This window comes from Ursus americanus, chromosome 31, assembly GCF_024610735.1.
Source record: "Ursus americanus isolate L20-20 chromosome 31, mUrsAme1.1.p, whole genome shotgun sequence".
Taxonomy (NCBI): Eukaryota; Metazoa; Chordata; class Mammalia; order Carnivora; family Ursidae; genus Ursus; species Ursus americanus.
In genome coordinates, this window is record NC_142157.1 from 12,145,140 (window position 1) to 12,171,827 (window position 26,688).

Consider the following 26,688-nt stretch of genomic DNA (forward strand, 5'->3'; position numbering starts at 1 on the left):
TAATGTATATACACATGTGTGTGTATATATTTGCCTATAAAACTTAACTGAAGGAAATAAAAGGGCTGAGTAAAATAAAATGAGAGAATGCCATAATCCTCTTTGAAAGGACTCAGTACTATACAGTTTTAATTTATGCCCAAATTTATTAATTCACTGCAACCGCGTTCAAAACCCTAAACAGTTGCTCTGAAAACCAAGAAGTTGATTTTAAGCTTGGGTGTAAAATGGGGCACTTGGCTTTCTTAGTAGAACATGAACTCTTGATCCTAGGGGTTGTGAGTTCAAGCCCCAAGTTGGGTGTAGAGATTACTTAAAAATAAAAAAATAAGGGGCACCTGGGTGGCTCAGTCAGTTTAAAGGCTGCCTTTGGCTCAGTTCATGGTCCCAGGGTCCTGGTATTGATCCCCGTGTCAGGCTCCCTGCTCAGCGGACAACCTCTTCTCCCTCTGCTTCTGCCTGCTGCTCTGCCTACTTGTTCTCTCTATCTCTCTGTCAAATAAATAAATAAAATCTTAAAAAAATAAAAAAATTAAATTAAAAAATAAACTTGGGCCTAAGTAAAATAAAAAAATAAACTTGGGCCTAGTGAGAATCAGATTCTTTTTTTAATCTTAAATAAGTTCCAAATAGGTAAAGGTCTGAACTAAAGTTAAAAGTCAGTAGATTCCTTTTTTTTTTTTAAAGATTTATTTGGAGAGGGGGAGAGAGAGAGAGGAGGGGCAGAGGGAATGGGAGAGATAGAATCTCAAGCAGACTCCGTGCCCAGTGTGGAAACTGACCTGGGGCTCAATCCCATGACCCTAGGACCAGGACCTGAGCCAAAACCCAGAGTTGGACACTCAACTGACTGAGCCACCCCAGTGCCCCAGTAGACTCCAAAACCATAGTTTGAGGATAAGGCTCTCTAATCAAAACACAATGCAGAAAACACAAGATTAAAAGATAAGACTATATTAACTTTATAAATTGCTGCATCAAAAGACAAAGACATTAAATATTTCAAATATATGTGACTTAAAGTTGGTATACATAACATGCATCCTTTTATACATGAAAATGGGAAAGATTATGAGTGATAATTTACTAAAGAAAATATTCAAAGAAAGTAAAAGTTTTTCAAAACTTTCCCTCATTTCTAATCTGAAATGCAAATTAAAACAAGACACTGCTTTTTGTCTATCAGATTTGTACAAATTAAAAAATTTATAGGGGTGCCTGGGTGGCTTAGTTGGTTAAGTGTCTGCCTTCAGCTCAGGTCATAATCCCAGGGTCTTGGGATCGAGTCCCACATCGCACTCCTTGCTTAGTGGGGAGCCTGCTTCTCCCTCTGCCTGTTGGCTTCCTCTGCTTGTGCTTTCTCTGACAAATAAATAAATAAAATCTTTAGAAAATTAAAAAAATGAAATTTATATTAATCTGTGTTGCAAAGGATGTGGAGAAAAGGATACTCCTATTCATTGGTGGGCATATAAATCAGTAACAGCTTTTTAGAGTGCAGTTTCTTAGTGTTAAATAATTCAAACCTCACAGTTTAACTTTGAAGAATTTAGTCTACATGTGCTGAAAGATGATATGTACAAGAATTTTAACTGAAGCATTTTTAGCAGTAAGAAAATAGGAAAAAACTAATGTCCATAGTAGAAAAGTGGTTGACTATTTAAATTGCTATACACTGATATATTGGAAAAATATTAAGAGCCATTAAATTGAATGTACTGTCTGACCTGTTCTGAAAAATATCCATGATATATCTATTGTTAAGGGCAAGAAGATAATTGCAAAAAATGATATACTATTTTTATAGAAAAAGCATGTGTTTAAATACATAGAAGTGTAGTCATGAAATTGTTTTTCAAAGCTTTTATTCTTTTATTTTTATTTTAAGTAGGCTCCATGCCCAGTGTGGAGCCCAATGCGGGCTTGAACTCAGAACCCTGAGATCAAGACTTGAGCTGAAATGAGGAGTCGGACGCTAAACCGAATGGGCCACCTAGGCACCCCAGTCATGAAATTGTTAACAGTGGTCACTTCTGGGAAGAGCGATTGGGGTTTGAGGAATTAGACACTGATTTTTATTTGATACTCATGATTGGGTTTTTTTTCATATTTTAAAATTACCAAGAGACTATAAAGTTATTTTATAGATTCAATCTATTTTAATGACTAATTACCAGGGTAGTGAAGTGTCAGGCAAAGAACTGTGTTAAAAAATGAGATAATAAACTTAGGATGTATGGGTTTCGTGTCAGTTTTGAATCCTAGGCAGTTTTCTTGTAAGAATTTGCAAACGAGAAGTAAATGTGATACTGTCCTATTCAGTTTTCATACAGTCTCGGGGTTTTAAAACTTTGAAATCAAGAACTCGACGTTTACAGTCCACCTCTGAAAGATTAGCAGAGACACAGCATATAGCACCATCATTTGTAAAGGTAATTAGACATTTTTTTGTTGTTTGAAAAAGCAATAATTCTCAGATTATTGAAATGAGAACCTTCAGTATCTGATTTCTTTTACTGGTCAGTTGATTTTCTAAAGGATTAATAACCTGTGTAATCATTACCATACAACTCTTCTGAGTGCCCCAGTCATGTCTCTCCTTTGGCCTATTAGACATCTCCTTTTGTTTTTTTCCCTAAACACCTACCTGTGTGTTCTCTATGTTAATGAATAGCATCCGCCCAAGCTAAAAACCTGGTGATCAACTTTATTTGTTCATCTTCTCTCTCCTGTCACATCCATTAATCACTGAAGTCCTATTGATCCAGCCTCTTAAATATTTCTTTGATCTGTCTCTTTTCATTCCCAGTTCCACTGCATAGATGGACTATAACAATTTCTTGCCTAAAGGACTCTAGTAAACATTCATTTAGTCTCCTTGCCTTTATTTATTTATTTATTTTTTAAGAATTTATTTAAGAGAGAGAGAGAGAGAGCACGCATGGGGACACATGCTTGGGGGAGGGAGAGAGAGAATCTCAGGCAGATTCTGTGCTGAGCGTGGAGCCCGACTGAGTGTGGAGCCCATTGTGAGGCTTGATCTCATGACCCTGAGATCATGACTGAGTGGAAGTTTAGTCAGATGCTTAACTGACTGAGCCACCCAGGCGCCCCTTAGTCTCCTAGCCTTTAGTTTTGTTACCTTCAGTCTAGCCTTCAAACTGCCACTAACCCACCATCTTTCTAAAATGTTTTAATGTAATAATTGTATTCCTCTGCTTTATTGTCAGGTTCCTGCTGTAGTATCCATTTGGCCTCTGCCTGCCATTTTTCTGTTCTCATCTTTCAGTATGGCTCCCCCTCTGAACCTCTACTCTCCTTGTCTCTTGGCATTTTAAAGTCCTGTCGTACAAGATTGCTTGCAGTTCTGAGTGCTAAAGCCTGTTATTTCATGGCTACGTCAAATTGTTTATGCTTTGTGTTCCCTGTGGTTTAGAAATCCTCTTCTCTGTAATGCCTTTCCTGACTTCTTGAGGTAGCATTTATTTTACCACCAGACCTAGAACCTCTTTCTTTTTCTTTTTTCTTTTTAAGATTTTATTTATTTATTGCATGTGAACGGAGGAGGAATAGCAGGCTGGCGGAGGGAAAGAAAGGGGAAAGAATCTTCAGCAGTCTCCTTGCTGAGCTCAGAGCCCAGTGTTGGGACTGATCCCATGACTCTGAAATCATGACTTGAGCTGAAACCAAGAGTTGGATGCTTAACCGACTGAGCCACCCAGGCACCCCCAGACCTAGAACTTCTAGCATAATATCAAAATGATTTCAAAAAATTAGTTATTTGTGTATCTCTCCCCAGTAGACTGAGAACATTCAGATCATTGATTATTTATCTTTACATTTTCAGAACTTCTGCAAGGCCAAGTATAAACATTTAATTAATTAATAAGGTTTTTCCTGTAGTAGAGATAAAGGAGTGTGAACATCAAGCCATCAGAACCCTAAGTCCACATGCGACCTGTTGTTTTCAGTATAGTGTTCTTACAGAGAATTTCTTTATATTAATTGATTGATGCAAGTGTAAGGTCCAAATTTAGTTTCCTAGCCAATGATTAAGTAATTTATTGTTGAGTCTTAGTGTAATTCTTCTCATGGACAATAAAAATCAGAAATTCTAGAATTTTTGAATGAATTTTTTTGTGAGTGATCATTATATTATTGGGCAGTGCTATCTATATAGTCAGTACTGATGCGCTGTTTGTGTACTTAGGGGTTCCTTTTGCGGGACAAAGGAACAGATGTTGAGAGCTTGGACAAACACATGAAAACCAAAAATATACCTGAAGCTCACCAAGATGCATTTAACACTGGTTTTGCAGAGGGTTTTCTGAAAACTCAAGCACTAACGCAAAAAACCGATGCTAAGTGGCTTTAACACCATCCATATTGGGGAAGAATATCTAAAGGAAGTCATAGTCCTACCTTTAAGTGATTACAAATATTTTTTTCTAACAAGTGTGCACTTTTTTTTAAAAAAAAAGATTGTATTTATTTATTTGACAGAGAGAGAGACAGCCAGCGAGAGAGGGAACACAGCAGGGGGAGTGGGAGAGGAAGAAGCAGGCTCCCAGCAGAGGAGCCTGATGCGGGGCTCGATCCCATAATGCCGGGATCACGCCCTGAGCTGAAGGCAGACGCTTAACGACTGCGCTACCAAGGCGCCCCTAGTGTGCACCTTTTCATTGGTTATATTCTTTTATATTTGTAACTTAAGCTGTGTCAAAATGGAAATATTTGTTAGCACTCTCCCTTTTCTTAAATGAGAACCAAAGTCAAGAACAGAAGCATGAGTGCCTTCATGAAGTTTTTGATAACAGAGTGCTGAAAGGAAATCATGGCAGTTGTATAAAAGAATGCCAGGTTCCAAAATTGCGTGTGATGGAATATGATTACCATCTATAACCTAATGCTTGCTCTACATCAAGCTGTCATTTGTCATTGTTGTCATTTGATTTAGGGTTCTTTTTTCCTCCTTCAGATTCTCTGAGACGAACTCGTCTGATTCTCTTTGTTCTGCTGCTGTTTGGCATTTATGGACTCTTAAAAAACCCATTTTTATCTGGTAAAGACTCTTTTTATTTATCTGACTTTTTTTTTAATCTTTTAAATACTCGATTTTTTTTTTTCTTCGTTAGTCTGCCTTAGACTTAGGAGAGAGGAAGCATTTACCATTCTAATATCTAGGCCTTTCTTTCCTAAATCAACACTTCACAAATTGGGTCAATTTGAGATTGTTTTTTGCATTGAAGTAGTAAAGTTTTAATCTGTTACGGTTACATGCCATCTGCGTTGACAGGGCTCATGTTTACATTGCTTTGTAGATTACAGGAAAAGTCCCTTCAGACTGTACAAATTTCAAATTTTATTTTTGAGAAAATAATATTTTGTTGAAGTTCCAAGGATTATGTTACAGCAAAACTGTTAGATTAGCTCCTATTAGTTTTCCAGACTTTTAAAAAGTTATACCTGTCCAGTTAAAAATTTAAAAAACATAGGGGCGCCTGGGTGGCACAGCGGTTAAGCGTCTGCCTTCGGCTCAGGGCGTGATCCCAGTGTTATGGGATCGAGCCCCACATCAGGCTCCTCTGCTATGAGCCTGCTTCTTCCTCTCCCACTCCCCCTGCTTGTGTTCCCTCTCTCGCTGGCTGTCTCTATCTCTGTCGAATAAATAAATAAAATCTTTAAAAAAAAATTTAAAAAACATGTAGGATAATTTTATAATAGCAATACAAAGTGAAATAGTCCCCTATTTCAAAGACACACTAATAAATTAATGAAAAATTTATATATAATATATAAATACATAAAAATTTGGGGTGCCTGGGTGGCTCAGTCAGTTCAGGGTCTGCCTTCGGCTCAGGTCATGATCACAGGGTCTTGGGATCAAGCCCCATGTCGGCTCCCTGCTCAGTGGGGACTCTGCGCCTCCTTTTGCCTTTGTCCCTCCCCCCACTTGTGTGCTTTCTCTTTCCCCCTCTCAAATAAATAAAATCTTAAAAATATATGTATAAATTTAGTATACAATTAAAAATTGCCTTAAATGAGTCTCATATTTTCTCAGTTTGCCAGTCTAAAATGAAGTAGTAATGTCCGTTTTAAGTGCTTCCCATTGCTTTCTCAGCTAGTCCGTTTTTACCCCATGTTCTCTACGTTCTTTATGATTGATTACCTTGAGAGAAAAAAACTGATGTGCAATTAAAGAATATCAGTTGATCTGGATCAGGACTTCATCCCAGAACTTGCATGTAACCCCAGATATTTTAAGTTTTTTGTGGCATCAAACCTGAGATGAGATTTTAACATTCAGGAATATTCTTTTTTTTTTTTTAAGATTTTATTTATTTGACACAGAGGGAGCACAAGCAGGGGGAACAACAGGCAGAAGGAGAATCAGGCTCCCCATTGAGCAGGGAGCCCGACGTGGGGTTCAATCCCAGGACCCTGAGATCATGACCTGAGCTGAAGGCAAATGCTTAACTGACTGAGCCACCCAGGCGCCTCAGAATATTCTTTTTATGGATAGAGTCACCTTCTTTTGTCTCCTTATTTTCAAAACAGAACCAGTATAGGGGCACTGTGTGATACTGGAGGGGTAGGATTAGCTCTGATTATTATGTTTTTGCTTCTTAATTTCTTATGTTAAGCAAAATACATATCAAACTATGAAGTGCATTGCCTTTTGGTAATTAATTTCTTTTAAGGTTCATGTGGTTTGGCTGCAAATTTAATTGCATTATTTATTAAGTCCATCTGTGTAGATCCTTAAATAAACATTTTAGTGGGCTAAAACTGTTAGTGTCCGTTGTAGAATTACTGTAGTACATTTGCTCTTCCAGCTTTGTATATGCTTAATATGTTAAGTGTTTAAAACAAAACTCTGTATTTTTGCCTACTGCTTTTTTTTTGCATCCAAATTTCTGTCTTATAGACAATATTTTTGTCTTCTTCTGAGGAAATTAGAAATTGCTCTATTTACTCACTTATATCTTCTTAGTAGGGAAGTTTAACCAAAGGGGAGAGGTTTTAAGAAAGCTTTGTAATAGTTTCTTGTAGTTGATCATAAGTATTTTACTATCTTTCCAAACTTTCACTGTCTTTCTTAATGATGTCATTACTGATAAATATCATCTGAGGGCAAGTACTAACAGTTGCTAGAGGAGGAGGCTACATGAAAAGTGAAATAATCTCTTTTAAGGTTTACCCTTTAAAAAAAATGCCAGTCCCAGGTTTTATGCTAGGTTTAAGGCAATGTATTTCATAGTATGCATCCCTGACCAGTTGTATCAGGATAATTTAAGGTGATGGATAAAAATGCAAACTCTCCTGGGCCTTTTCCTAAATCTACAAACCAGAAGTTCTGGACCATTGCCTGAGAACTTGCATTAATAACATTTCTCAAGTGATATTTATGCACAGTGGAGTTTGAGAATGATTGGTTTAAATTTCTCTTGTTAGATATTACAGAAGAGGGAGATGATTTTTCATTTTAATTGGAAAGTATAAAGATGTCATTTTAATGTGAGTCATTTATTCCTTGAACATGGTCTAGAAATCCAGAAGATGTAGTTTCTATACTTCACTATGAATTAATGTATGTAAACTTAAATATAATTCTTCTGTACTTTCTTACATCTGAATAATAAGGTGGTTGGAATTTTTTGAATCTATCAAGTATATAAACATTTCTTTTTTTTTTTCTCTTTAGTCCGCTTCCGGACAACAACGGGGCTTGATTCTGCAGTAGATCCTGTCCAGATGAAAAATGTCACCTTTGAACATGTTAAAGGAGTAAGTTAAAAAGTTTACCCTGCTCTCTTCAAATTTTTTTATTATGTAAGGCCAATATTTGATTTTAAAGGTGTAAAATAGAAAATGCATATATTGGTCTCTACCTCCAGTTCCAGGCACTAAAACTCTTGTAATTCCCTAAGTGACAAGAGCACGAAGCGCGTCTTGGTTCTACAGTTTGGTCTTTGATCCTGATGTCTGACACAGGGTTTCTAAATCCCTAGGAATTTCCTTCTTTTGTACTGAGGCTACTCTGGTGGGTTCCTGGATGGGGGGTGGACACTAGAAAAGACCAAGCCATGATTAAGACCTTGGAACTTTTAGCTTCACTACATAGTCTCCAGGCCTCTTTCAGATACTGGGATAGAAGAAATAAATTTCTGCTGTCATGGATGGTTAATTCTAACATAAACTAGACAATGATACTGCGTATGAGGAAATAATAGAGTAAGTTCAACAGTGATGAAGTATTATGAGAAAAATATGGAGCAGCATAAAGAGGATTGGGAGTTTTGAGAGAAAGGTCACAATTTTAAATGGGGGTATTCAGTGTATGATTGACTGAGAAGGTGAGATTTGAGTGAAGATTTGAAGATAATGGAGTAAACCATGCATGTATTTTTTTTTTAAGATTTTATTTTAAAGTAAACTCTACACCCAATGTGGGGCTCGAACTTACAATCCTAAGATCAAGAATCACATGCTCTACTGACTGAGCAGCCAGGTGTGCCTAAACCATGCATGCATTTGAGCAAAGAACACTTCTAGCCAGAGGAAGAGAGAGAGCAAAGATCCTGAAGAATTAATGCGCCTGACTTGTTTGCTCACCAATAAAAAGTCCGCTTTAATATAGAGTAGAATGAGAGCTCTTCCTCTTTCCACACTCTGTTCCCTTCTATGCATAAATATTTTTCACAACCTCAACTATTAGGAAATAAAGTATCAGGAGTCAATATGATAGTTTTATACCAAGTATGCATCCCTGCATACTTGGGCTCAGGTCCTTCCCTTCCCTTTGCAATTTAAACAGCTGTGAGCCCTGTTGGAGTTGAAAAAAGGCAATAATTGAGGAAGAGGTTGGTGCAATGAGTATTTGAAAACTTGACTCATTAGTGCAGAGGGCCCTTCGCCCTTTGTGTAAGGTGTGCAGTCAGCCTGCTCTACATTGAACCTGTGCTGAGATTATGGTCAGGAAGGCTTTCTTACTTTCTCCCTGCAATGTATATACTTCATTACTCAATATACTACACTTATTTTGCAATGAGTCGAATTCTCATTACGAAGCTGAAGAAGACATACTGATAATACTAGAAATGGGGACCTCATAAAGTTTTTAGATTGTCACAAAGTTTTCTGTGCTAATCTAAACAAATATTATAATTACTGTCAACAATTTTATATTGCTGTCATTGCTATAAAATATAAATTTATATAGATCAAAGTAATTTATGACATTTACCAAAATAGGTATGCCAGTAGGTAGTACCTGTGATCAGTTTTACCAAATCTTAAAGAGCTAGGATAGAAATGTCATTTCCTTGCCTAGAATTTCTGGTTATGTAGGAATAATTTTTTATATAGCTGCCATAAAAATAATAATAACAGCTATTACAACTTCATTCATTGCCTTGATCCCTAAACTCTATTTTTCTATATAGATTTTATATACCTCGACTGGGAATTTCCTTGACACAGAGCTTCGGCAGAGAAAATGTAGTTTGAGTAGTAGGTGACATCTAATGTTTTCCTTTTTCCTACAATTTAAAGTCATCTATTACCTTGACCAAATGTATTTTAGCCTTCTTTTAGTATATGGATATCTTTGAATATTTAAAAAACTTATTTTAATAAAGGAAGGGCCAGGTTTTTTTTTAATCTATATATATTTTATTTTTGGGGGGGACTTTTTTTTTTAAAGATTTTATTTATTTATTTGAGAGAGTGTGAGAGAACACAAGCAGGGGGAGTGACAGAGGGAGATGGAGAAGCAGGCTCCCCGCTGAGCATGGAGCCCAATTTGGGGCTCGATCCCAGGACCCTGAGATCATGACCTGAGCCCAAGGTAGCTGCTTAACCGACTGAGCCACCCAGGCACCCCCCAAATCTCTTTATAAACATAAATTTTATTGAAGCTTAGCATTCATACAGAACTGCACAAATCACAAATCTATACCCTAATAAATTTTCACACAGCGAACTCAGTATATTATTGGCATCCAGCTCAAGAAATAAAATACTACCAGAAACTTCCTAGTGTCCCTTTCTTCCCGCCGCAAGCATAATCGTCGTTCTGTCTCATAACATACATCAGTTTGGCCTGCTTTTGAATTTTACATAAACATAATACATGTAGTGTATATGGCTTCTTTCACTCAACATGATGTTTGTGAGATCCATCCATGTTTCTACGTGAAGTTGTACTTCATCCATCCCCATTGCATAGTATTCTATGAATGTCACAATATTGTATATTCTACATTAGGTAGACATTGGGTTGTTTCTAGTTTTGGCCTAAAGAGCGCTATTGTGAATAGTTTTTATGTTTCTTGGTGAACATATGTATGCATTTCTCCTTAGGAGTGGACAGAGCTTTACTTACAACTGTTAACTTTACATTTTATCATGTTTTAATAATTCAATCAGTAACTTTCAAAGACCATTCGAAGCCTAAAAAAAAAAACCAAAAACCTTTTTACTCTTTAACGATTGTATACTTCTAGAAATGGTCCTCGACAATTATCTAGGAATCTAAGAGTCATGAGTTTGATTCTAGATTTTCATAATGCCCTTCAGCCCAGAGATGTTTCATGTCTTAGTACACTTCTTGTCAGGTAGTTTTTTTTTAACCCTGACCAGTATACTTGAGTTCTTTTTTTCCCCACTGAGTTGTCTAGCGTAGGGTTGTAGATTGGCTGCCAATGTATTATTAGGCCAGTGTAATTTAAAATAACTACATAAAAGTACACACATAAATGTGCTTTTAATTTAAATTGATATCTAACATTTTTATTGATGTCTGTTTTTTCCTTGAAAAATTGAAGTCTAGAACACTAGGTCTATATTCTGTGGTAGAGTCAAGTCATGGTGGTTTGTCCTCTCTAAGAGTCTTTGCTTTCCAGTTCAGCATACTGACACCACTATTATTTCTTCTGCATTCATCTTTGATATCATTCTGGCTCTAGGTACTTGTATTTGTTGCTTCCGGTTGTATACTGACTAATTTCTGATAGGTAGCTTTTTTTTTTTTAAGATTTTATTTATTTGAGAGAGAGTGAGCGAGAGAGAGATCACAGAGGGAGAGGGAGAAGCAGACCTGCCGCTGAGTGGAGAGCCTGATGTGGGACTCAGTCCCAGGACCCTGGGATCATGACCTGAGCCGAAGGCAAATGCTTAACTGACTGAGCCACCCAGGCGCCCCTGATAGGCAGTTTTCTTAATCTTATATCAGAGTTTTTAAAGTTGAGCTAATATTTTACATGCCATCTTTGTTGACCAGATTGAGCTTTATTCTTGTGAGGGATCTTAATTCTACATTATTTTTTTATTTGGGAGATTAAATCTTTTAAACCGTTTTTGCCACAACCATTTACAAGGCAATATCAGTACACTATAGCTTATGTTTTAGTCTCCATCCTTTGGCATTTGTAAGGAACTAAGTCATTTATGATCTAGTGGTAATTCCTTATAATGAAAATAATCTAATAATCACAAATTAATAGTATAATTTAAACACAGACTCCCTTTTCATTGATATATTTTAAGCCCACATAATTTGCCCTTGAAGCTTATAAACCAGGTCAAAAGTTCTGGATTTGAAACTAGGTAGGTAGTCTTTCTGTTTATACCAAATGCTGCTGACACATTTAACTAGAATTGTGAATATAAATCCTTGTTAACTGGGGGAAGCAGTATTTCTTGAAAACATAAGAAGTTAAGAATGTTTTTTGTTGAGATATGTGAGGAGACCGCGTAATTGGCAAAAAGAGTTGGGTAAAAACCCTTTTGTGTGTGCACTTATAAGGGAGCCTTCAGGTTAATTTCCAGTTAAATTTACTATTTTCAAAGAGGAGGCCCTGATAATCTAATCATTATTTAGAATTGTTTGATAAATTGTGTCACTTTAGGTGGAGGAAGGTAAACAAGAGTTACAGGAGGTGGTTGAATTCTTGAAAAATCCACAAAAATTTACTGTGCTTGGAGGTAAACTTCCAAAAGGTAAGTTATCTTCCCTTTACCATGACTTGACATAAAAAAAAAAAAAAACCCAAAGCAAAACTGTAATCCATTGCTAATTTAATTTTTACCAGATTTAAAAGCTTTAAGTTTAGTTCTTAATTGCTATTTTACAAATAAGTCTTCATTCTGAACATACCATCGTATAATCTTTTTTGAGAGGAGGGCGATTTTGAGTTTTGTTACAATTTCAGACTTTAAGTTGTGTGAACAGTGCAAAGAACTCTCTGTACTCTTAACCAAACTCAACAGTTTTTTAGCACTTTATCCCATTTGCTCACTTCTTTGCATAAATGTATTTTGAAACTGTTTAACAGGAGGTAGTAGATATCATGTTTCTTTAATCCTAAATAATTGGTTATGTATTTCCTAAAAATAAGAATATTGTATTCTTATTTTAATAATTCCAGTATACTTATTAAAATCAGGAAATTTAACATGGTTCCAGAACTGTTATGAAATTCAGTTATATTCAAATTTCTGTATTTCTCTTAATATCTTTTGTAATGAGGTCCTCCCATCCCCCACCCCAACCCCAGGTTTAGGACTCAATCCAGGTTTATACATTTAGATTTTTCTTTAATCTTTTTTAAAAAATTATTTTAAAGAAAGAGAGACAGGGAGAATAGGTCGGGGGGAAGAGCAGAGGGAGAGAGAATCCTCAAGCCAACTCCCTGCCGAGTGCAGAGCAGACACGGGGTGCAATCCCAGGAGCCTGAGATCATGACCTGACCCAGCTACCCAGGCACCCCTAGATTTTTCTTTAATCTGAAAAAAATTCCTCAGCCTATTTATTTATTTATTTGAGAGAGAGAGAGAGAGAGAGAGAGCGCACATGCAAGCACAGGAGTCAGTGGAGGGGAGGGCAGAGGGAGAGAAAATCTCAAGCAGACTCTACACTGAGTGCAAGCCCCATGTGGGGCTCAATCTCATAACCCTATCATGATCTGAGCCGAAGTCAGATGTTTGATTGAGCCATGTAGGCTCCCCTCCTCAGCCTTTTATTCTGGGAGTGGGTGTGGATCTTTCATGACCTTAAAAATTGTGCAGACTACACACTAATTTGTGGAATGTTCCTCAGTTTGTCTGATGTTTTCTCACAGTTAATAAGATTTTTAATGACTGTTGTGATTTATAATAAGAAATATATATTTAGTCTTAGTCCCATTTCTTGTAGTTTCATAGTGATGACAGCAATAGATTTGTCTTCTGTTGTGTTGATGAGGCGACTTTAGAACACACTGAAGGTTAGGAGCTGTTGGCCAGGAGAATCAACCATGTGATTAGAGGGCTGGAACTTTTAGTCTCACCCTCCTGACTACCCTGGGAGGGGAGTGGCTGGAGGCTGAGTCAGTCATGCCTATGTAATGAGGCCTCCATTAAAACCCAAAAGGGTAGGATTCAGAGAGCTTCTAAGTTGGTGAACATGAGGGGATGTGGGAAGAGTGTCATACCTAGAGAGGGCATAGAAGCTCAGCAGTCCTTTTCCCTTTCCTTGCCCTATGCATCTCTTCCATCTGACTGACTGTTCCTGAGTTATATCCTTCTATAATAAACCAGTAATCTAGTAAGTAGAATGTTTCTCAGAGTTCTTTGAGCTATTTGAGCAAATTAATCAAATCCAAGGGAGGGGTCACTGGAACCTCCTGTCTATGGCCTGTCAGTCAGAAGCACAGGTAACAACCTGGTCTTGTGGATGACATGGAGAGGGGTGGGGGTAGAGGAAGTCTTTTGGGACCAAGTCCTTAACTTATGGTATTTGATGTATCTCCAGGTAGGTAGCGTCAGAATTGACTTGAATATTAGGATGCCCAACTGCTGTTGATTGTTTGTTGGTGTGAGGGAAAACCATATGCTGGAATTGGGTACAAGATTGTAATGGCTTTGTGGTGTCCTTGTACTATATGTTTGTACTATGCTTTAATCACTTATATTAAACTTTTATGGTTTCTGATGTTTTGCTGCTAAAATTAGCAATGTGGGAACTGGGCAAAATGTGTGAGGGGGAAGGGAGAAACATGCTTCCAGTTGTCGAATGAATAAGTAAGAAGAATAAAAGGCATAGGAAATATAGTCAATGATATTGAAATAGTATTGTATGGTGACAGGTGGTAGCTACACTTGTGGTGAGCACAGCATAATGTATAAATTGTCAAATCAGTATGTTGTACACCTGAAATTAATGTAACTGTGTGTCAGCTGTTTAATTAAAATAATAAAATCAGCACTGTGATGATCATCTTAGTGTCTCAAGGCTTCACTCACATGCTTATCTCCTTAGAATAAATTCTAGATTTACTCATTTATTTATTCATTACTCTAGATTCCAATTCTAGAAATGGAATTGGTGAGTTAAAGGGGGTACTCATATTTAAGGTTTGTTTTCATACTGCCCACTATCTCTGCTGACAATGTTCTACAGTATATAAAACTGTTCGCAGGAATCTCTTATAATTTAGGTTTCATTTGTCAAAGTCAGTACTCTAACATCATAAAGAGCATGTTTAAAGTCATGAAATGGTTACGCTTTTCTTTCTAATCACAAGGGATATTTTAAAAAATTGTGGGAAAATTCTCAGGTACCAAAATATATTCTACAGAAATTGATACGATGATGATTTAAACCAGTTAAGAAAAACAATAACATGGCAATATGAGGGGATAGTCTTAAGGGTATTTTTCATCAACTTTCCTTTACAAAGAGTTTTTTATGTTAAAATATAGCATTAATACATTTTTTTGCCTTTTTAAATGAAAAATGAAAAGTAGAAACCAGAGAATTCTGTTACTCCAACTTATGAAAAATGTACTGTTATTAATGAACATTTTCAAACACATGGAATAGTTACAAAGCTGTAGACATTAACTACTTTACATCTAAGTACTTTGTTATGTGTCACCTAAGACTAAGGACATTATCCTTAAAGAGAATAATTTATCCTACCAAATAAAACTAAATACTATTTCCTTAATATCTTGTACTCCAATATGTTTTCACATTTTCAACAGATGTCCCTAGAATTTCTTAAATATGTTTTTTATGGAAGAGCTTCAAGTCAGGAGTTCATGTGTCACATCTGGTTGTTTAATCTCTTAATCTGTGTTTATGTGAATTTTATCTTACTTGTTTAGTGATAAATAAGTTTATTATATTCCATTCTCTTAAGATGTAAATGGTAGAGGGAAATTAGTTTTGAAAAAGATCCTGAAGTGAATCATTACTAGAGACATACATTTTGCTGTGTTTCAAATATTGGTCATGTTGCCTTCAACCTCAAAACTATGTATATATTAATTAATAACTATTTGTTTTACAGGTTCACATCAGGGTTTATTTTTATTTTCAGTTTGAATCATTCTTCTAATTTCTCTTTTAGGAATACTTTTAGTTGGACCACCAGGGACAGGAAAGACACTTCTTGCTCGAGCTGTGGCTGGAGAAGCGGATGTTCCATTTTATTATGCTTCTGGATCAGAATTTGATGAAATGTTTGTGGGTGTGGGAGCCAGCCGTGTCAGAAATCTATTTAGTACGTTTTAATGTATCTTTCATAAAATATGAAATTCTGTTAATTTTAGGGCAAGAGGGCTTCTTACCCTTTATTTGCTACTTGATGATGACTGATAGCTGACCTAGCCATTGTGGGATTTTGGTTTTAGGTAATTTAATGTGTCAGCTAAAACAGAACTATACTTTTTCCCCAAATGGAAGAGCTAGAAGTGTTAGATGACGTTGGGGCCTATTGAAAAGTGGGGTTTTTTGTTGTTGTTGTCCTTTTTATTTTACTCATTAATTCGAAAGCATGTAATTAAAGAATAATTAGCCTCAAATCTGATTGTATATGGTTTGTACAGTTGGAAGAATGAATGCTCCGTTGTTTTTATTATATATCATCTTGTATGGTACAGTTTGTTTTTCTGAGGCTACTGTTCCTTTTTTTTTTTTTTTTGAAGATTTTATTTATTTGACAGACAGAGAGACGGCCAATGAGAGAGGGAACACAAGCAGGGGGAGCGGGAGAGGAAGAAGCAGGCTCCCAGCAGGGGAGCCTGATGTGGGGCTGGATCCCAGAACACTGGGATCACACCCTGAGCCAAAGGCAGATGCTTAAGGACTGCGCCACCCAGGCACCCCTGAGGCTACTGTTCTTAAATCAGTTTTAAAAGAAAGAAAAAAAGATCTCCTTGTGTGTATTTTCTCCTTAATGAATGAATATCTTCTGTTGGCTTTTGACAGTCTTACAGGTTTTTAATACTTACATGATTTTGTTCAGAAATCACTGATTTCATTAAACTTACTTGAATCTTTTCTCTTTTCCTAGGGGAAGCAAAAGCAAATGCTCCCTGTGATATATTTATTGATGAATTAGATTCTGTTGGTGGGAAGCGAATTGAGTCTCCAATGCATCCATATTCAAGGCAGACTATAAATCAACTTCTTGCTGAAATGGATGGGTAATTGAATCTTCCTCTGTCTTTGGGATATGGTGATATAATTGGAAACGTTCGAGAAATAGCAGGGCATCTGGCTGGCTCAGTCAGTGGAGCATGCAACTCTTGATCTCCGAGTTGTGCGTTTGAGCCACATGTGGAGTGTAGAGATTACTTAAAAATCAAATCTTAAATAAAAAATAGGAAAAAATGTAGGCAACAGAGTAGTCCCTGTACAAGAAGTCAAGACAAGCTGCATTCTCTGTGTTGTGTTCTTTCCATTACTAATGAATGGGGTGACTGATGTATCAACTCTTCTTAACTGGTGATTTCTGTACTTTCATTAATTGTATTATGACAGGAACGTGATGATTCCAGTTGAGAATACTAGTCTGTTTGGAGATGTAAAGAGTGTATGCTGGTTACTACACAATTAGTGTTGTGGTATATTAAAAGTTTGCATCAGTTTTTAAAATATAAAGAGCAAGAGGTGGGGTTGCTTTGAAAGAAGGGAGAACTTCTTAAAACCATGTTAAGACATTTTAGAACCAACCAGGAAGTCTAGGAGTGAATAATTTGAATTGGTAAACTTGAGAGTAAGTTTTCACAAATTAGGTACCCAGGCCTTTTCTATCAGGTCATGTCTTCCTAAGTAGGACAAATATTGTGAGGGCATGTAATCAGAGAGGACTTTGTGACTTATTGTTAGCAATTTTATTGAAGTGTACTGGCCTAATAACATTTGTTCCTTTTAAAAAATAATAGAAATGTCTTATCATTTTGGGTATAAAAAAGATCAGTCCCTTTTCTTTACTAAGTTTAATGATAAACAGTTTTGTGTAGAGCATTTTTATATTTGTACTGTTTTAATTTTCAGTGAAACGTTACTTTTTTTCTTTTTTAATAGTTTTAAACCCAATGAAGGAGTTATCATAATAGGAGCCACAAACTTCCCAGAGGCATTAGATAAGTACGTATTAAAAGACTTTTTTTGACAAGTACTGATACATACTGAAACATGGATGAATTGTGAAAGTAAAGAAGCCCATCACAAAACATCACATATGATTCTATTTGTATGGAATGTCCAGAATAAGCAAATTGGTGGCAACAGAAAGTAGATTAGTTGTTGCCAGAGGGTGGGAAGAATGGAGAGTGACTGTTGGTGGCTGGGGGTTTCTTTTGGGGTAGGGGAGTAAACGTCTTCTTGAGTTAGATTGTTGATAATTGCACAACTCTGAATATATTAAAAACCACTGGATTGTCTACTTTAAATTCTGTGATATGTGAATTAAATTTCAGTAAAGTCGTTAAGAGAATCTTCTGACAACTTTATATCACAAGATTTTGGGGGTGGCGGAAAGCGTTTTTAAAATAAAATTCATTATAGTTGAAAATTTTTGATTTTATCATAGAATTTACTCATATTTTACTTTGATCTAGTAGTTTTATCTTTGCCTAAGTCTTAGTTTAACATTCTATACTTACAGCGGTTATGATTGGAAGCTATCACAGTGTAGCTCTCCCAATAGACTGCTCTAGAATTATTGTTCTTGAGCGACTGGATTGCAGGTTTTTGTTTTTGAGGGTTGTGTACGATCTCTCTCTGTCAGCCTTTGTTCTGCCTTCTGGTTATTGAAACTGTTACCTGAGCCATGTTTTACAAGGAGTTATCAGAATATTTATGTTCAAAACTCCAATCTAGGGTGAAATAATGTGATGGGGATTAAGGAATGCACTTGTCATGATGAGCACTGGGTGATGTGTGGAATTGTTGAATCACTATGTATACCTGAAATTAATATAACACTGTATATTAACTGTCCTGGAATTAAAAAACAAAACTCCAGGGGCGCCTGGGTGACGCAGTTGTTGGGCGTCTGCCTTCGGCTCAGGGCGTGATCCCGGCGTTGTGGGACTGAGCCCCGCATCAGGCTCTTCCGCTATGAGCCTGCTTCTTCCTCTCCCACTCCCCCTGCTTGTGTTCCCTCTCTCGCTGGCTGTCTCTATCTCTGTCGAATAAATAAATAAAATCTTAAAAAAAAAAACAAAAACAAAAACAACAAAACTCCAGTCTAACCTCTGGTTGCCATTATCTTTCCATCTTGTCTTTAAAGTGTCAGTCCTATTTAATTTGACTTTCAGCATACTCAGATTATTAATTTATATTTTCTTCTTATATTCTACCTTTAGTGCCTTAATACGTCCTGGTCGTTTTGACATGCAGGTTACAGTTCCAAGACCAGATGTTAAAGGTTGAACAGAAATTTTGAAATGGTATCTCAATAAAATAAAGTTTGATCACTGTAAGTCTAATTCCAGTAACAAACTTTATTATTATCTCTATAAAATGGTAATATTTCATTCTGCCCTGTTTGTGGTCCTTACTTGATAAATGTCTCAAAAGACCAGTTTTTTTATGTCCCTTTTTTCCTCTCCATTTATATGTCCTTTTAAGTTTATTTCTTTTCTTTTTTTTTTTAAAGATTTTATTCATTTGACAGAGAGAGAGACAGCCAGCGAGAGAGGGAACACAAGCAGGGGGAGTGGGAGAGGAAGAAGCAGGCTCATAGTGGAGGAGCCTGATGTGGGGCTCGATCCCACAATGCCAGGATCACGCCCTGAGCCGAAGGCAGATGCTTAACCGCTGTGCCACCCAGGCGCCCCTAAGTTTATTTCTTAATTATTGTGTATGTAGGAAATTCTGTCATTTGAATCCTGATTCTAAAGAATGTTTTCTTGGGGCACCTGGGTGGTTCAGTTGGTTAATCAGCTGCCTTTGGCTCAGGTCGTGATTCCAGGGTTCTGGGATCGAGCCTCGAATCGGGTCCCTGCTCAGCAGGGGAGTCTGCTTCTCCATCTTCCTCTGCCCCTGTTCATGTACTCTTTCTCGCTCACTCTCTCAATAAATAAATAAATAATCTTTAAAAAAATGTTTTCTTGAGAGTATTCAGATAAATAATACTTGAAGATAAAGATACGTATAAATGTTTTTAAGATGAATGTAAAATTTGAAATAGTAGAAAGAGCACATATAATCACTTTGGGCCCAAAAGAGGCAAAGTGTAAAACAAAACACATGAAAATATTATGGACCCACTTAAGTAATAAATGCAGCTATTAAGCTGCAGTATTTTCTTTTTTTCTTTTCTTTTCTTTTTAAAAGATTTTATTTATTTATTTGATGGAGAGAGAGACAGCCAGCGAGAGAGGGAACACAGGCAGGGGGAGTGGGAGAGGAAGAAGCAGGCTCCCAGTGGAGGAGCCTGATGTGGGGCTCAATCCCAGGACTCTGGAATCGCGCCCTGAGCCAAAGGCAGACGCTTAACAACTGAGCCACCCAGGCGCCCCTAAGCTGCAGTATTTTCAAAGATAGGTGAATCAATTTGTAAAGCCAGATATGTTTCTTAAAATAAGGGGAGCTTTTTACAAATGTACATATAATACTAAATACCTATGTATAAAGTATTTAAAGATGAAATTCAGAAAACAAAATGCTGTCTATGAGTATACATTTTCAGTTTGTGCTTAGGCTAGTAACAATTTAGGTCATAATTTGAAGGTTTATAAATCATGTCTGGCAACTGCATTTCTTTGTTTGCACAAAGTTATTTAAATTTAAAAACTTCTGTGATTTGTCCCAGTGGTAATTTTAATGATATATTAATGGCAATTTTCACTTTTGCCTTTAGAAAAAGTAAGTTTATTTTGTTGTTACAGTGAAACAAATATTTTAAGTTCTAGTTCAGGATGGCTGTTTTCTTTTTTCTTTTGGAGTGTGAGTTGTTTGTGAAGAGTTGTTTTGGAATTTTAATATTGTGTTTGTCTACGTAGCTGTTGATCCAGAAATTATAGCTCGAGGGACTGTTGGCTTTTCTGGAGCAGAGTTGGAGAATCTTGTGAACCAGGCTGCATTGAAGGCAGCTGTTGATGGAAAAGAAATGGTTACCATGAAGGAACTAGAGTTTTCCAAAGATAAAATTCTAATGGGTAGGTTTTCTCTCCCCTTTTTTCTTTTTTCCCTGTCTTACACTGTTCATTATGTTAGAGAGTAAATTTTTCTTTTTGAGAAAAAGGTTATAAAAAAGAAAGGTATAGGAGCAAGAAAATACATACTCAAAATAGCCACACAATTGGGCCTCGTACAGAACAAACATAGTTTATATGATTATACTGTTTGGGGGCAGGGAGTTTCCTCTTGTCTGATATTGCTGATAAAAGAATAATTTTACTGATTTTCAGTATTTGATTTTAAATCTTGAATCGGCTTCAGAACAGGTTAGTTATGACATTCCTTGTTTAAATTTATTTCCTGGAAATAGAATTTAACTTTCCTTGTTGATAGTAAGGAGTAAGATGACAGCTCCTACAATTTTGGTTGTCAGTTGGCACATTGTTGTGGTTTAAAATACTTAATAACATTAAGTCATGTCACTCTCAGAATTACTTAAAGGCAAGTGGGTTTCATTCATCTAAGTATACCTTCCTAACGGAACAATTTTATTCAATTAAATTTTTATCCTTAGGGCCTGAACGTAGAAGCGTAGAAATTGATAACAAAAACAAAACCATCACAGCGTATCATGAGTCTGGTCATGCTATTATTGCATATTACACTAAAGATGCAATGCCTATCAACAAAGCTACAATCATGCCACGAGGGCCCACACATGGGCATGTAAGTATCTTGTAGTTTTTTTCTTTTCTTTCAAATAACACTCTCCAAAAGCTTATGTAGGAAATTGTTGATGAAAATAATTAAAAAGAAAGTTTGCTGATAACTTTCTTCTTTAACATTCTGAACCATCGTGAAATCAGAGATACTCATGAAACTTACCTGCTAATAAAGAATATTAATATTTCACATATTATATATTTACATTATGAAATTTAAATGTGGAATAACAACAAAGTGTCATTCTTAAATATGTAATTGCTCTTTTCCCTCCACAAAGAAATTATGTCAGTGGTTCCATAGTTTTTTGGAGATTTTTCTTACTGAGTACAAGTTTCATTTTCATATCTTTCTAATGATAGACATTTTAAGCATTTTTATGCACCTGGGTATAATTCCATCCTATTGCAGCATTATATACTTATTACATATAAAATGAACTTTTACTTTATAAAGAATTTTTCTTATTTTGTATATTGCCAGTTTTGTCATTAGTCACCTGAGACCATCTCTACTAAATGTCTTTGAGGTGTCAGCATCATGATATTAAGTACTATAGTGAGAGCCAAATGATAATTTTGATTATTAATAATAAGTATTTCAAACGGTGTCTGAAGTTTTTGTTTTCAATTGTCTAGGTGTCCCTGTTGCCTGAGAATGACAGATGGAATGAAACTAGAGCTCAGCTGCTTGCACAGATGGATGTTAGTATGGGAGGAAGAGTGGCTGAGGAGCTTATATTTGGAACTGACCATATCACAACAGGTTGGCTGTAAAGAATGGCTTTAGTTCAGGGGCGCCTGGGTGGCACAGCGGTTAAGCGTCTGCCTTCGGCTCAGGGCATGATCCCAGCATTATAGGATCGAGCCCCACATCAGGCTCCTCTGCTACGAGCCTGCTTCTTCCTCTCCCACTCCCCCTGCTTGTGTTCCCTCTCTCGCTGGCTGTCTCTATCTCTGTCAAATAAATAAATAAAATCTAAAAGAAAAAAAAGAAAAAAAAAGAATGGCTTTAGTTCAAATTGTGCTTGCTGATTTAAAAATATTTTTAAAAATTGAGCTCTATGTATATTTTTAAATTTTAGGTGCTTCCAGTGATTTTGATAATGCAACTAAAATAGCAAAGTGGATGGTTACCAAATTTGGAATGAGTGAAAATGTAATAGCTAATTTTAACCCTTCCTCATGTATCAAATGATAGTTTGCCAAGTGTCTCTTTATGAGAGAGGGTTCTCATTATAACTTGGTAACATATACAATTCCCCTGTCTCATTCCAAGTAGATTTGCCACAGCTTATTCTAAACTAAACATTACTTTTTGAGTAATAAAATATAGTATTCACTTTCCATTCTAGCTGCTTGGACAATAACAGTATCTCGTGAGTTAAGCAAATGATAAGATACTCTGTTTCTGTTCGTATGACATAAAACACCTGTTTGCTGGGCTTGCTTACTTTACGCTTTCCACATATTTCACTCTCCTACATTATCACTATGACTTCATAAAGCACTTCCAATACACAACATTGTGGATTTCTGGATTTGGAATAGCTGCAAAGGTTTTCTAAGAAGGTACACAGAACCATACATAGGATTTTAAATTTTCTCTCTTGCTCATACTTTTAATTTCAGAATGATGAAATTTCCTTGCCCTCAAGGGTGTTTTTATATTGAATTTCTTCCTTGCCCCCATGATGTTTCCTTAAGTATAGGATAGTATTTCCTTGATTACATTTACTAGTGGTTTAGGGTTTTTCTGTTCAATTTCTTTCTTTTAGTTTATTTTAGCTTGGAGTTATGACCTACAGTGATACTGGGAAACTGAGTCCAGAAACTCAATCTGCTATTGAACAAGAAATTAGAATCCTTCTAAAGGTAATGATCATATTTTTCTGTGCTTATTTATCTAGTCATAATGTGACTAAATAGTTAGGTGCTACCAGAAGATAATGGTTATCCCCTGTTTAGAAATGTCACTCTATATAATAAAGAGAATAAGTGCACTGTTGAAACCATGATTTCAATATGTTGTTTGGGAGCCTCTGGTCATAGACTGTATCTTTATTTTATTCTGGCCATAGGCTAAGAATAGTTTATATCAGTAATTATATATATACTACTTCTGCTGTAAAATCATAAAGAGTTGTTAGAATAGGGGATATTGATTATTTGAGTCTTTATTGGTTTTTCTCTCTGATATATATTTTATTCAACAAATATTTGCTTTGTGCCTAGCTGTGTGCGTGTGCTGCAAATAAAGCACAGAGGTCTTTGAAAACAAAAGTCTTTTTTTCGCAGTGTCCAGTACAGAATATGTGAGCAGAGGTTCAGTGAGGTCAGTTAGTAGGTACTGTGGAATCTCCTCATGGTACAGCAGATGCTTGGATTAGGGCAGTGAGAGTAGAAATTGAGAAAAATAAATGCGTTCAAGAGATACTGATCTAGTGGAATCAAAGTGCCTTTGTGATGTTTGGGCGAGAGAGCAGCTAAATTAAATACAAAGCTGTTTCTGCCTCATGCAGCTGTATAGTTGTATGTGCCATTTACTGAGAAAGCACTGATGACGGCCTAAGGTGGGGAAGTATGTAGATTGTGAGCTGAGTTTTATACATACTGAATTTGGGGTGTCTTAGTGAAGATTTCAAGTTGGGAGAGCTACGTGGGTCTGGTGCTTAGTGCAGAGGTTGGATATGTGCATTCCATTTGGATGTGCATGAAGGCAGGTCTTGGAATGGAAAAGACTGAGCTAAATGCCAGAAAGTCTAGCGAATGAGAACTCTAATTAGGGTAGTAGATGGCAAAATGAAGCATGTTGAATAGGGCTACAGTCAGATGGTGTAAACTTCAAAGGAATCATGCTTTATAGAAAAGGGTAGTATAGTAATGGTTTGTCAGTGGTGAGGGGAACAAAGAGCCCACCTCTTTACCCTGAAATGTCTGGGATAAGAGTGAACCAGTAGCTGCCACTTGAGGGCTTAGGAGTCTCCCCCAGGAGGGCCAGGTTTTGATTAACTCAGGGAGGTAGAAAATGCTTTAAAGTCATTAAGTATATGAAAAGTTTATAGTTTATATAGGGGCACCTGGGTGGCTCAGATGGTTAAGCGTCTGCCTTCTGCTCAGGTTATGATCTCCACGTCCTGGGATTGAGCCCCATGTCAGGCTCCCAGCTCAGTGGGGAGTCTGCTTCTGCCTCTCCCCCTGCTTGTGCTTTGTCTCTCTCTCTCAAATGAATACATTAAAAAATCTTAAAAAAAAAAGTTTATATAATGGAAAGGTTTAGAAGGTATTTCAGAAGAGGAATTCTCTCTGCCTTGCCTGAATCTTCATTCTCTTTCCTTTACTATTTACGTTATTTTGAGTAAATTCTCTACTCTAGTATGCTTAGAGCATTGGAATTACTTTCTTTGCTCTAATACTTTTCTGAAATGTTTGGATTGGGAAGGCAGTAGATACTCTTTCCACTAGATGGCACCCTTATATTGTTATTAAGGGAAATGATGACTAGCTAGTATACATTTTAGGTTCAAATGTATATGAAACTTCAAAATATAAAAACCTTACCGTAGTCTCACATGTTACAGTGTAAAGGTTTCATTCCAATGCAGTTTTTAAAGTTAATACTGCTTCATCCTTGGTTATTAGTTTCAATATTCATGACGTATTTATAATACTTTATGTTTTCTTTAATTTGATGATTTCACTTGACCGTAACAGTTTTATTCAGAATGTCTAATGATGTTTATTTTTAATTGTGTTATGTTTATATGACTTATGCTTCCTGGTGTTGGTAAACTCATTTTACAGTGGTATAGTTGTCACAGACAGGTAGGTTTTTGCCAAATAAGAGAATAGAAAAGTAGATCTTTTCTGGCCATTTAGATTGAATAAATTGGTGAAATCTCACAAGGGAAAAGGAGCAAACCTCCCTTACTTTTTTTTTTTTTTAAAGATTTTATTTATTTATGTGACAGAGACAGCCAGCGAGAGAGGGAACACAGCAGGGGGAGTGGGAGAGGAAGAAGCAGGCTCATAGCGGAGGAGCCCGATGTGGGACTCGATCCCGGGTATGCCGGGATCACGCCCTGAGCCGAAGGCAGACGCTTTAACGACTGGCTACCCAGGCGCCCCCTCCCTTACTTTTTTAACATGTATATTGAATAGAGAAATAGATTTCTTCGTTCACAGACCTTATTTAAAGAGCAGGTAAGTATAATATATACTTTTATATCTTTAAGTATCTCCCTGTCTAAGTAGTCCTCATTTATCCATGTGATAGATTTTGAGGTTCAAAATGGAACATTTACAAGTACGAAACTTATCTTTGAGAACCAAGTTTGCCCTATCTATCAGTCAATCAATCAGTCAGTCAATCTATCTATCAAGTAGGCTCCACGCCCAAAATGGAGCCCAGTGCTTTTTTTATAAATAGAAATGAATATATTTCACATTTTTAAAGGTATATACATTTTTTTTCTTCTTCATTGTTATTGCTTCTCCTGTTTTCTGCCTCTTAGATAACTGCTTTTTTCATTTCAGGACTCATATGAACGTACGAAACATATCTTGAAGACTCATGCAAAAGAGCATAAGAATCTAGCAGCAGCTTTACTAACCTATGAGACTTTGGATGCCAAAGAGATTCAAATTGTTCTTGAGGGAAAGAAATTGGAAGTGAGATGATAACTCTTAAAGTGGGTGCATTGCTCGTTTCACTGCAAGTATATATAAGTAGCTTCAGTAGTCTCCTTTTGCAATGCTTTTCTCCCATTCTTGCCTTGGTATCACTCAAGGGTGTGAAACACTTTGTCTCTCTTTTGTCACATTTAATCTAATTTTGGTTATTCTTATGATGACACCTACTGCAAATTATCAACCCATAACAAATATGTTAAAGAAAATAAAGAACTATTAGGATTCGAAACAGCTTGTTTGAGAAATGTCAGTCAGTTATTTAGTTGAAAATAAGTAATGATTTAATGGTTGGTTCCTCTACTAGATGTGAATAAAAATTGTGCCTTTAGCTCTTGGGAAGTATTTTTACTTGGCAGAGTAAAATTGTTGAAGGGTTGTCTTTGTTTTTCGATAGTACCATTTACCTCTGATAAAGAAATGCTGCCATTTGGCTGTCGGTGAACCGTATTTCTATATAGGTCAGTGGGAAACTTCATTAAGATGCACTTAATTGTGCTCCAGATTGTCCATACACAAAATAGTTCGGTTTTTGTTTTTGTCTAAGAGTAGAGACTTGTAAATGTACAGATATAGTCAGAATTTAAATGATTATAACCTTTTAGAAATGAAGCCAGCTTACATTTTCATGGTCTTTTTTTTTTAAACGTTATCATTCTTACTAATGAAATTTATTTCAGAGCAGCAAGTATTTTGTTAAATAAAAATTGAGTCACTTCAAAATCTGAATAACTATATAATTATGCTTGGTATTAAAAGAAAAATTAATCCAAAATCTCAGTCCCTTCAAAGTGAATTTTGAATTACCCCATGTTAGAAATGGAAAGTCGTGTTTGCTTTTCATTCAGATTTTGTGAATATAAACATGTTGTT

The 26,688-nt window shown here is 36.3% G+C and overlaps 1 protein-coding gene across 1 annotated transcript; it reads left to right on the forward strand.

The window, feature by feature from the left end:
- The first annotated feature begins 1,984 nt into the window (after positions 1-1,984).
- On the forward strand, positions 1,985-26,050 carry LOC123802810 (ATP-dependent zinc metalloprotease YME1L1-like). The gene is given in 16 exon segments (XM_087857660.1): positions 1,985-2,051; positions 2,266-2,432; positions 4,211-4,355; positions 4,973-5,062; positions 7,706-7,788; positions 11,913-12,003; positions 15,399-15,551; positions 16,344-16,476; positions 17,360-17,422; positions 18,646-18,758; positions 20,287-20,442; positions 20,979-21,130; positions 21,766-21,892; positions 22,212-22,285; positions 22,915-23,001; positions 25,663-26,050. Coding segments are annotated over 16 exon segments (1,845 nt in total). The 3' UTR covers positions 25,807-26,050.
- Positions 26,051-26,688: the final 638 nt, after the last annotated feature.